Consider the following 12,478-nt stretch of genomic DNA (forward strand, 5'->3'; position numbering starts at 1 on the left):
CCGACCTCCAGCTGCTGCCGCCACCCGACTCTCCCTCTACGTGGGCCCCTCCGATCCACCGGCCATCCTGGATCCCGCGCGCCCCGCCTGCTCACCGCCACCCCCCCCCCCCACACTAGGCCCCTCTCTGCAGGGCTGCTTGCCTGTGGGGGCTGGGGCTGCAGGAGCTCTGTGTGAGGTCCGGGGCTGGGACTTGCCTGTGGGTGGATTGAGGCTGCAGCTCCAGCTCGGTCAGCGCTGCTCTCTGGGGAGCCGGGGCACGGCAGCACCCCGGGGAGCAGCAGCCTGTGGAGTGGTGAAGTCTTCCCAGCTCCCACGGACCGTCCCCATCCACCTCCGGCCGAGGAATGTTGGCCCATCACCTGCAATGACCCACAAAGATAAACCGTGTGTCTCATCCCCGTGGGATACCTGCACCATCGTTCTGCCAAGAACAGGTATTAGTTCCCTGATGTAGGTTCGCAGCTTCGCCGTGACCGGGACCAGCTTGGGTCATGCAGCTGGGTTAATCCACAGTTGATCAAAAGTTCTCCGACTCATCAACGACGGACCCGAACCCGTGTCCACTTCCATACTCACAGGGACTCTGTTGATTTTTACTTCCCTTATCACTGGGGGCGAATCGTCGGTACATGTGTACAGTCCCAACACCTCATCTTCTTCTGCCTGCTCTTCGCTGGATGGCGGATCATCCCCCATCTCCTCAGCCACATGGTGAGTCAGATTTCTTTCACACATACGCTGAAGGTGGCAATTCGTGTGGCAGGTATTGCACGTGTACTCTGCAAACCTGCACTGGTGAGCCCCATGGCTTCCTCCACTACGCCAGCATGGTGCTGCTTAATTCGCCCCCCTCAGCGGACTCTGAGTTCCAAGACCCCGAGGTCCGTGCTCTCTGCCCCTGGCAGAGCCACATTCTGCAGTTTTGTCCGTGGTGTGCGCTATCCTGTGGACAGTGCCTGCAGGGTTCGAGACTGTGTGGATTATTTGCTTGGTGCTGCAAGTCGAGGTCATATGTGCCCGGCTGATGGTGATAGCCTTTGTCAGAGTGACTGTGGGTTCCGTGGCTAACAGCTTGTGATGGAGGCCCTCGTGGCCAATCCCCATAATGAAAACGTCCCGTAACGCCTAGTCAAGGTGTGCGCCAAAATCACACGGCGCCGCGAGGCTCCTGAGGTCCGCAGCATATTTGGTGACATCCTGGCCCTCGGGTCTGCAGTGATGGTAAAATTTGTATCTGGCCGTGAGGATGCTCTCCTTTGGTTTCAACTGGTCACGAATGAGTTTAGTCAGCTCCTCGTATGACTTGTCCCTGGCGCTCCTGGGTGCCAGAAAATCCCTGACGAGACAGTAAACCTCATCTCCAGAACTGGAGAGCAATATCGCCTTACGCTTACCTCTCATTGCGTCCGTGTCCTCCGTCAGGTCGTTTGCTGTGAAGTAGTACTCGAGCCTTTCCGTAAAGGCCTCCCAATCATTGCCCACGGTAAAATCCTTTAGCGAGCCCAGAGTAGCCATGGTTGTGTGGAGTTCGTCTGTTTTCTTGCCGCCAATGTGGTGTATGTAGCACACAAATCACTGACTCCACACGGTCTGGTGTTAATCTAACTGCTGTGACCTTCGTCCTTTATTGTTCAGCTCCAGAGTGCCTCTCAGGTGTGGTGGTCAGTTATAGTGCCTGTTGCAGGTACTTCCAGGTTTCCCACCACAGCGCCCTCTGTGGTGTACCATTGTGCTTATATTACATTTAAGGTACCAGGACGATATACACATCAATACATAACACATACAGACTGTCCTTTGTGGGGTAATCGCATGGTTCTGCCGAAGAAAGGCAGGGAAACGTTCATGCACCACCAACACAGTACCCACCCAGGCATAGTAATGATGAAAGCTGTAGCCAGATCCCATGTGTGGTGGCCCGGCATCGACTCACATTTGGAGTCTTGCGTGCACCAATGCAACACTTGCTCTCAACTGAGTAATGCACCCAGGGAGGCACTGCTAAGTTTGTGGTCATGGCCCTCGAAACCATGGTCTAGGATTCACGTTGACTTCGCTGGCCCGTTTCTAGGCAAAATGTTTTTGGTTGTTGTGGATGCTTATTCAAAATGGATTGAGTGTGTAATAATGTCTGTAAGCACATCCACTGCCACCATCGAAAGCCTACGAGCCATGTTTGCCACGCAAGGCCTGCCTGATGTCCTTGTCAGCGACAATGGCCCGTGCTTCACCAGCGCTGAATTCAAGGAATTCATGACCCGCAATGGGATCAAGCACGTCATATCTGCCCCATTCAAGACCGCATCTAACGCCCAGGCAGAACGGGCAGTCCAAACCATCAAGCAAAGCTTGAAACACGTGTCAGAAGGCTCTCTGCAGACCCGCCTGTCCCAAGTCAAAAGAACATAAGAACATAAGAATTAGGAACAGGAGTAGGCCATCTAGCCCCTCGAGCCTGCTCCGCCATTCAACAAGATCATGGCTGATCTGGCTGTGGACTCAGCTACACTTACCCGCCCGCTCCCCGTAACCCTTAATTCCCTTATTGGTTAAAAATCTATCTATCTATGACTTGAATACATTCAATGAGCTAGCCTCAACTGCTTCCTTGGGCAGAGAATTCCACAGATTCACAACCCTCTGGGAGAAGAAATTCCTTCTCAACTCGGTTTTAAATTTGCTCCCCGGTATTTTGAGGCTGTGCCCCCTAGTTCTAATCTCCCCGACCAGTGGAAACAACCTCCCTGCCTCTATCTTGTCTATCCCTTTCATGATTTTAAATGTTTCAATAAGATCAACCCTCATCCTTCTGAACTCCAACGAGGAAAGACCCAGTCAACTCAATCTATCATCATAAGGTAACCCCCTCATCTCCAGAATCAGCTTAGTGAATCGTCTCTGTACCCCCTCCAAAGCCAGTATATCCTTCCTTAAGTAAGGTGACCAAAACTATACGTAGTACTCCAGGTGCGGCCTCACCAGACCCTATACAGTTGCAGTAGGACCTCCATCCCTCTCGCAATGAAGGCCAACATTCCATTCGCCTTCCTGATTACCTGCTGCACCTGCAAACTAACTTTTTGGGATTCATGCACAAGGACCCCCAGGTCCCTCTGCACCGCAGCACGTTGTAATTTCTCCCCATTCAAATAATATTCCCTTTTACTGTTTTTTTTCCCAAGGTGGATGACCTCACACTTTCCGACATTGTAGTCCATCTGCCAAACCTTAGCCTATTCGCTTAACCTATCTAAATCTCTTTGCAGCCTCTCTGAGTCCTCTACACAACCCGCTTTCCCACTAATCTTTGTGTCATCTGCAAATTTTGTGACACTACACTCTGTCCCCTCTTCCAGGTCATCTATGTATATTGTAAACAGTTGTGGTCCCAGCACTGATCCCTGTGGCACACTACTAACCACTGATTTCCAACCCGAAAAGGACCCATATATCCCAACTCTCTGCTTTCTGTTAGCCAGCCAATTCTCTATCCATGCTAATACATTTCCTCTGACTCCGCGTGCCTCTATCTTTTACAGCAACCTTTTGTGTGGCACTTTATCGAATGCCTTTTGGAAATCTAAATACACCACATCCATCGGTACAGCTCTATCCACCATGCTCATTATATCCTCAAAGAATTCCAGTAAATTAGTTAAACATGATTTCCCCTTCATGAATCCATGCTGCGTCTGCTTGATTGCACTATTACTATCTAGATGTCCCGCTATTTCTTCCTCAATGATAGTTTCAAGCATTTTCCCCACGACAGATGTTAAACTAACCAGCCTATAGTTACCTGTCTTTTGTCTGCCCCCTTTTTTAAACAGAGGCATTACATTAGCTGCTTTCCAATCTGCTGGTACCTCTCCAGAGTCCAGAGAATTTTGGTAGATTATAACAAATGCATCTGCTATAACTTCCGCCATCTCTTTTAATACCCTGGGATGCATTTCATCAGGACCAGGGGACTTGTCTACCTTGAGTCCCATTAACCTATCCAGCACTACCCCCCTAGTGATAGTGATTGTCTCAAGGTCCTCCCTTCCCACATTCCTGTGACCAGCAATTTTTGGCATGGTTTTTGTGTCTTCCACTGTGAAGACCGAAGCAAAATAATTGTTTAAGGTCTCAGCCATTTCCACATTTCCCATTATTAAATCCCACTTCTCATCTTCTAAGGGACCAACATTTACTTTCGTCACTCTTTTCCGTTTTATATATCTGTAAAAGCTTTTACTATCTGTTTTTATGTTTTGTGCAAGTTTACCTTCGGAATCTATCTTTCCTTTCTTTATTGCTTTCTTAGTCATTCTTTGCTGTCGTTTAAAATGTTCCCAATCTTCTAGTTTCCCACTAACCTTGGCCACCTTATACGCATTGGTTTTTAATTTGATACTCTCCTTTATTTCCTTGGTTATCCACGGCTGGTTATCCCTTCTCTTACCACCCTTCTTTTTCACTGGGATATAATTTTGTTGAGCACTATGAAAGAGCTCCTTAAAAGTCCTCCACTGTTCCTCAATTGTGCCACAGTTTAGTCTGTGTTTCCAGTCTACTTTAGCCAACTCTGCCCTCATCCCACTTTGTTTAAACATAGTACGCTCGTTTGAGACACTACTTCCTCACACTCAATCTGTCTGCCCCCTTTTTTAAACAGAGGCGTTACATTAGCTGCTTTCCAATCTGCTCGTACCTCCCCAGAGTCCAGAGAATTTTTGGTGGATTATAACAAATGCATCTGCTATAACTTCCGCCATCTCTTTTAATACCCTGGGATGCATTTCCTCAGGACCAGGGGACTTGTCTACCTCGAGTCCCATTAGCCTGTCCAGCACTACTGCCCTAGTGATACTGATTGTCTCAAGGTCCTCCCTTCCCACATTCCTGTGACCAGCAATTTTCGGCATGGTTTTTGTGTCTTCCACTGTGAAGACCGAAGCAAAATAATTGTTTAAGGTCTCAGCCATTTTCACATTTCCCATTATTAAATCCCCCTTCTCATCTTCTAAGGGACCAACATTTACTTCAGTCACTCTTTTCCGTTTTATATATCTGTAAAAGCTTTTACTATCTGTTTTTATGTTTTGCGCAAGTTTACCTTCGTAATCTATCTTTCCTTTGTTTATTGCTTTTTTAGTCATTCTTTGCTGTCGTTTAAAATTTTCTCAATCTTCTAGTTTCCCACTAACCTTGGCCACCTTATACGCATTGCGCACTATGAAAGAGCTCCTTAAAAGTGCACCATACTGTGATCTCTCATTCCGAGAGGATCTTTTACGAGGAGATCGTTTATTATTCCTGTCTCATTACACAGGACCAGATCTAAGATAGCTTGCTCCCTTGTAGGTTCTGTAACATACTGTTCTAAGAAACAATCCCGTATGCATTCTATGAATTCCTCCTCCAGGCTACCCCGTGCGATTTGATTTGAACAATCGATATGTAGGTTAAAATCCCCCATGATTACTGCCGTTCCTTTTTCACATGCTTCCATTATTCCCTTGATAATTGCCCGCCCCACCGTGAAGTTATTATTTGGGGGCCTATAAATTACACCCACCAGTGACTTTTTCCCCTTACTATCTCTACTCTCCACCCACAATGATTCAACATTTTGTTCATAAGAGCCAATATCGTCTCTCACAACTGCCCTGATATCATCCTTTATTAACAGAGCTATCCCACTTCCTTTCCCTTCTTGTCTATCTTTCCGAATCGTCAGATACCCCTGTATGTTTAATTCCCAGTCTTGGCCGCCCTGCAACCACGTTTCTGTAATGGCCACCAAATCATACCCATTTGTAATGATTTGTGCCGTCAACTCATTTACTTTATTTTGAATGCTGCGTGCATTTAGGTAGAGTGTTTTAATACTAGTTTTTAAACCATGATTTTTAGTTTTGACCCCTCCTGCAGCCCCTTTATATTCAGTGGCCCTTTTTGTTTTTTGCCTTGGGTTTCTCTGCCCTCCACTTTTACTCATCTCCTTTCTGTCTTTTGCTTTTGTCTCCTTTTTGTTTCCCTGTGTCTCCCTGCATTGGTTCCCATCCCCCTGCCATATTAGTTTAACTCCTCCCCAACAGCACTAGCAAACACTCTCCCTCGGACATTGGTCCTGCTCAGCTACCGCACAAGACCTCACTCCCTCACCGGGGATCCCCCTGCCGAACTGCTCATGAAAAGGGCACTCAAAACAAGGCTCTCTCTAGTCCACCCTGATCTCCATGATCATATCGAGGGCAAGCGGCATCAACAAAGCATTTACCATGATCGCACAAATTTGTCATGTGATATTGAATTCAATGACCCTGTAGTTGTACTCAACTATGGACATGGTCCCAAATGGCTTTCTGGCACTGTCGTTGCTAAAGAAGGAAGTAGGGTGTTTGAGGTCAAACTTGCAAACTTGCAGAAAGCATTTGGACCAAACCAAACTGCGATTCACAGACAGCCACGAGCAACCTGAAGAGGACACCAACAACTTCGACCCTCCGATGTTCGTTGCCACTTCTCCACACAGAAGTGGCAACCAACATCACGGTCGACCACAAAGCTGAATTCATCATCCCCAGCAGCCCAGCAAGGCCAGTTGCACAGCAGCCCAGCGAAGGCCCAACCAACTCACCTGCACCTGTGTTTGTACCGAGATGATCGACTAGGGAGCGGAAAGCCCAGATTGTCTCACCCTGTAATAAAGTATACTATTGACTTTGGAGGGGAGTGATGTTATGTATGCAAATCCTTGTAACCAGCATTCTACCGGCACCAGAGGGCACATCTGATGGAGTCCCAAGTGATCCCATCATCCCTTGGGAGCACTGCATATAAACTGGCCTCCCATGCTGTGCCAGCACTCTAGAGTCAGAATAAAGAGACTAAGGTCACACTTACTCAAGTCTACAATACTCATTCACATTGCTTTATTTGAGACATAATAGAGGAGGTACTAGAAAGCCTGGCTGTACTTAAAGTAGATAAGTCAGCAGGACCAGATGGGATGCTTCCTAGGATGCTGAGGGAAGTAAAGTTTAAATTGCAGAGGTACTGGCCATAATTTTCCAAACCTCCTTAGATAAGGAGGTAGTGCTAGAGGACTGGAGAACCACAAATGCTGCACCCTTGTTCAAAAAAGGGTGTAAGGATAAACCCAGCAACTACAGGCCAGTCGGTTTAACCTCGTTAGTGAGGAAGCTTTTAGAAACTATAATCCATGACAAAATTAACAGTCACTTGGACAAGTGTGGATTAATAAAGGAAAGCCAGCACAGATTTGATAAAGGCAAATCATGTTTAACTAACTTGATTGAGTTTTTTGATGAGGTAACAGAGCAAATTGATGTGGACAATGCGGTCAATGTGGTGTACATGGACTTCCAAAAAGCATTTGATAAAGTGCCACATAATAGGCTTGCCAGCAAAGTTGAAAGCCATGGAATAAAAGGGATGATGGCAGCATGGATATGAAATTGACCAACTGACAGAAAACAGAGAGTAGTGGTGAACAGTTGTTTTCCAGACTGGAGGAAGGTAGACAATGGTATTCCCAGGAGTCGATTCTAGGACCACTGCTTTTCTTCATGTATATTAATGACTTGGACTTGGGTGTACATGGTACAATTTCAAAATTTGAAAATGACACAAAACTTGGAAGTATAGTGAACAGTGATAGTGATAAACTTCAAGAGGACATAGACAGGCTGGTGGAATGGGCGGACATGTGTCAGATGAAATTTAATGTAGAAAAGTGCAAAGTGATACATTTTGGTAGGAAGAATGAGGAGAGGCAATATAAACTAAAGGGTATCATTCTAAAAGGGGTTTAGGAACAGAGAGACCTAGGATTGTATGTGCACAAATCATTGAAGGTGGCAAGGCAGGTTGAGAAAGCAGTTAAAAAAATCATACGGGATCCTGGGCTTTATAAATAGAGGCATAGAGTACAAAAGCAAGGAAGTTATTATGAACCTTTATAAAACCTTGGGTTGGCCTCAACTGGAGTATTGTGTCCAATTCTGGGCACCGCACTTTAGGAAGGATGTGAAGGCCTTAGAGAGGGTGCAGAAAAGATTTACAAGAATGGTTATAGCGATGAAGGACTTCTGTTACGTAGGTAGACTGGAGAAGCTGGGGTTGTTCTCCTTAGAGCAGAGAAGGTTGAGAGGAGATTTGATAGAGGTGTTCAAAATTATGAGGGGTCTAGACAAAGTTGATAGAGAGAAACTCATCCCATTGGCAGAAGGGTCGAGAACCAGAGGACACAGATTTAATGTGATTGGCAGAAGAACCAAAAGGGACATGAGCAAAAACTTTTTTACACAGCAAGTAGTTATGATCTGGAATGCACTGCCTGAAGGGTGGTGGAGGCAGATTCAATCATGGCTTTCAAAAGGGAATTGGATAAGTACCTGAAGGAAAATAATTTTCAGGGCTACAGGGAAAGAGTGGGGGAGTGGGACTGCCTGAAGTGCTTTTGCAGAGAGCTGGCACAGGCTCGACGGGTCGAATGGCTTCTTTCTGTGCTGGAACCATTCTATGATTCTATGCACAAGAGACCTTCTGGTGTATAGACGCTGTGCAGTGTTTTTTCTCACTAAGCTATTGGGTCCTAGTACACAAATGGTAACAAAACATGTACATGTTGAACTGTCTTTTGACAGTCTAATTTTCAAGGTGCATTATAGACCAACGCCGGGAATTTCTACCGGGTTCCCACAATCAGATGCTGTAACTTGGGTAGACGATTGCCAAAAACCCAGGACACATGCACTAATAGGCATTTCCATCAATCTTCCGCAGTGGACGATCATGCAAACCTGATATTTGTCCTGGCTAAAGTTTATCCCTGAATCAACATTAGTAGAAGAGATTACCTGGTCATTATCACAGAGCTATTTGTGGGATCTTGCTGTGCGCAGATTGGCTGCCGCATTTCCCTAAATTACAATAGTGACGACATTGCAAAAAGTACTTAATTGGCGGTAAAGCGAATTGGGACAACCTGATGTTTTGAAAAGTGCTGCATTAATTGAATCTCTCACTAAATAATATTGATTTGGTTAGTGAAGAACCGTACTGGCAATAGCATCTGCTGGGTCATCAATCTTTACAACCGTGCATAAATGTTCAAGTGCCATATATAATAGAGATGCTGAGGCCCCACACATTACTGCCAGTCCAGGAATGTACTTGTTGGCACCTGCACAAACTGCTACCTGACAAAAGCAAAGCAAAGAAAAATTAATGTTTGGTAAATATCGGGTACAATGTGTGCTTTTAGAAAAACTTTAAAAATGCTTGTGTTAATAAGAACATAAGAAATAGGAGCAGGAGTAGGCCATACAACCCCTCGAGCTTGCTCCGCCATTTAATATGATCATGGCTGATCCGATCATGGACTCGGGTCCACTTCCCTGCCCGCTCCCCATAACCCCTTAATCCCTTATCGGTTAAGAAGCTGTCTATCTCTGTCTTAAATTTATTCAATATTCCGGCTTCCATAGCTCTCTGAGGCAGCGAATTCCACAGATTTACACCCCTCTGAGAGAAGAAATTCCTCCTCATCTCAGTTTTAAAAGGGCAGCCCCTTATTCTAAGATTATTCCCCCTAGTTCTAGTCTCCCCTATCAGTGGAAACATCCTCTCTGCATCCACCTTGTCAGGCCCCCTCATAATCTTATATGTTTCAATAAGATACCTCTCATTCTTCTGAATTCAATGAGTAGAGGCCCAACCTCCTCAACCTTTCCTCATAAGTCAACCCCCTCATCTCTGGAATCAACCTAGTGAACCTTCTCTAAACTGCCTCCAAAGCAAGCATATCCTTTCGTAAATATGGAAACCAAAACTGTACGCAGTATTCCAGGTGTGACTTCAACAATACCCTGTATAACTGTAACAAGACTTCCCTGCTTTTATACTCCATCCCCTTTGCAATAAAGGCCAAGATTCCATTGGCCTTCCTGATCCCTTGCTGTACCTGCATAATAACCTTTTGTGTTTCATTCACAAGTAACCCCAGGTCCCGCTGTACTGCAGCACTTTGCAATTTTTATCCATTTAAATAATAACTTATTATTTGATTTTTTTCTGCCAAAGTGCATGACCTCACACTTTCCAACATTATACTCCATCTGCCAAAGTTTTGCCCACTCACTTAGCCTGTCTATGTCCTTTTTCAGATTTTTTGTGTCCTCCTCACACATTGCTTTTCCTCCCATCTTTGTATCATCATTGTTATGCCATAAACACTGTACAGCTCATTATTTAAAATGCGGAGTAGATTTCAACCATTAGACAGCTGACTAGCAGAGTGTGCCGGCCTGCCAGCTAATTGTGCTGACGGGAGGCCTGGTCTATTTAGAGGTCAGTCTTATTAACATCAGGCTGGCAGGATTTGGGTGTAAATTGAGTTTTCCTTTATCCGCCTATGCAATCTAATCTTGAATGTTAGCATAGGTCCTAATATTAATGCAGAGGCGGAAATGGTGTGGGAAACCTGGAGTAGGCCATTCAGCCCTATGAACCTATTCCACCATTCAATGAGATTAATGGGGAGAAATACGGTCACGCCTCTGAAGAGGTGTTGTCCCGGGCGGAGTGGTAAATTTTGCGCCGGTAAATGGTTTGCGCCTGCCGTCGCGAAATTCATCAGCTGGGCCTTGAGTTTGGAGCGGAGCACTAAGGGAGGCATTCAACACCTCTTTTGTGCCGCTAGGCCAGCTGAACAAGTGAAAACCCCAAGCTAAACTGCCGGCCTTGGAGCGACACAGGAGAGACCTTGTTAGCCTTCCCCAAATGCATTACCTCACACTTCTCCAGATTGAATTCCATTTGCCATTGTTTTGCCCACCTATAACCAGAGAGGATTGGTAAGTGATCGTCAGAGCCTCTGCTATTTCCTCTTTTGCTTCTCTTAACAGCCTGGAATACATTTTGTCCGGGCCTGGGGATTTATCCACTTTCAAAGGTGCTAAACCCCTTAATATTTCCTCTCGCACTATGTTTATTTCAGCTAATATTTCACACTCCTCCTCCCTGATTGTAATGTCTGCATCGCCCATCTCTTTTGTGAAAGCATGCAAATATTCATTAAGAACCATACCCATGTCTTCCGTCTCCACACACGCATTACCTTTATGGTCTCTAATAGTCCCTACTCTTTCTTTAGTTATCTACTTGCTCTTAATGTACTTAGAAAACATCTTTGGTTTTCCTTGATTTTACTTGCCAAAATATTTTCATGCTCTCTCTTTGCTTTCCTAATTTCCTTTTTAATTTCACCCCTGCACTGTCTATACCCTCTCGGGTTTCTGCCATATTGAACCCTCGGTATCTGTCATAATTCTCCCTTTTTTTCTTTCTCCTACCCTGTATGTCCTTTGACAGACAGGGGGCACTAGCTTTGTTAGTCCCACCCTTTTTCTTTAAGGGAACATACTTGGTCTGAACCCTCAGGATCTCCTCCTTGAATGTCTCTCACTGCGCTGATGCTGATTTACCTTCAAATTGCTGTTTCCAGTCCACTTTGGCTAAATCACATCGCAGCTTAGTAAAATCGGCTTTCCCCTAATTGAGAAATTTTATTCCTGGTCTATCATTGTCCTTTTCCATAACTACCCTAAATCTAACTGAATTATGATCACTTGCACTGATAACTCTTCCACCTGCCCAGCTTCATTCCCTAAAACTAAGTCCAGTACCATTACATACTGGCTGAAAAGGTTCTCCTAAATGCATTTTAGGAATTCTGCTCCCTCTATATCTTTCATACTGATTCTATCCCAGCTAATATTAGGGTAGTTGAAATCCCCTACTGTTACTGCCCTACAGTTTTTACACTTCAGGTTCCCATGCTCCTGCCAAACTAATTTAAACCCTCCCCAATAGCACTAGCAAACCCCACTGCAAGGTTATTGGTCCCGGTTTTGTTGAGGTGCAACCCATCCTGCTGTACAGGTCCACCTCCCCCAGAAATGGTCCCAATGCCTCAGAAATCTAAAACCCTCCTTCCTGCACCATCTCTCCAGCTACGTATTAATCTGTTCTATCATCCTATTTCTGTACTCACTAGCATGTGGCACCTGGAGTAATCCAGAGGTTACTACCTTTGAGGTCCTGCTTTTTAATCTGTCTCCTAGCGACATAAAATCTGCCTGCAGGACTTCATCCTTCTTTCTTCCCATGTCCTTGGAACCGATATGGACCATGATCCTCCCCTCTCATAATGTCCTGCAGTCGGTCAGTGATATCCTTGACTCTGGCATCAGGGAGGCAACATTCCATCCTGGAGTCACATCTGTGGCTGCAGAAACATCTGTCTGCTCCCCAACTATCGAATTCCCTGAGCAGTTGAGCCACCCGTGGTGCCGTGGACTTGGCTCTGGCTGCACTCCCCAGAGGAACCATCGCCCCCACCAGTACGCAGAACAGAATACTGGTTGGAAAGTGAGATGCACTCATTCCAGAGGGGGCT

At 45.6% G+C, this 12,478-nt stretch overlaps 1 protein-coding gene across 1 annotated transcript in view; it reads right to left on the bottom strand.

Moving 5' to 3' along the window:
• Positions 1 to 12,478, bottom strand: part of LOC139262693 (putative ammonium transporter 1) — a 106,532-nt gene that overhangs the window by 58,667 nt on the left and 35,387 nt on the right. Inside the window, exon 7 of the mRNA XM_070877845.1 lies at positions 9,080 to 9,218. Coding sequence (XP_070733946.1) covers positions 9,080 to 9,218 — 139 coding nt within the window. The remainder of the gene's footprint in view (positions 1 to 9,079; positions 9,219 to 12,478) is intronic.

This window comes from Pristiophorus japonicus, chromosome 4, assembly GCF_044704955.1.
Source record: "Pristiophorus japonicus isolate sPriJap1 chromosome 4, sPriJap1.hap1, whole genome shotgun sequence".
Lineage (NCBI taxonomy): Eukaryota > Metazoa > Chordata > Chondrichthyes > Pristiophoridae > Pristiophorus > Pristiophorus japonicus.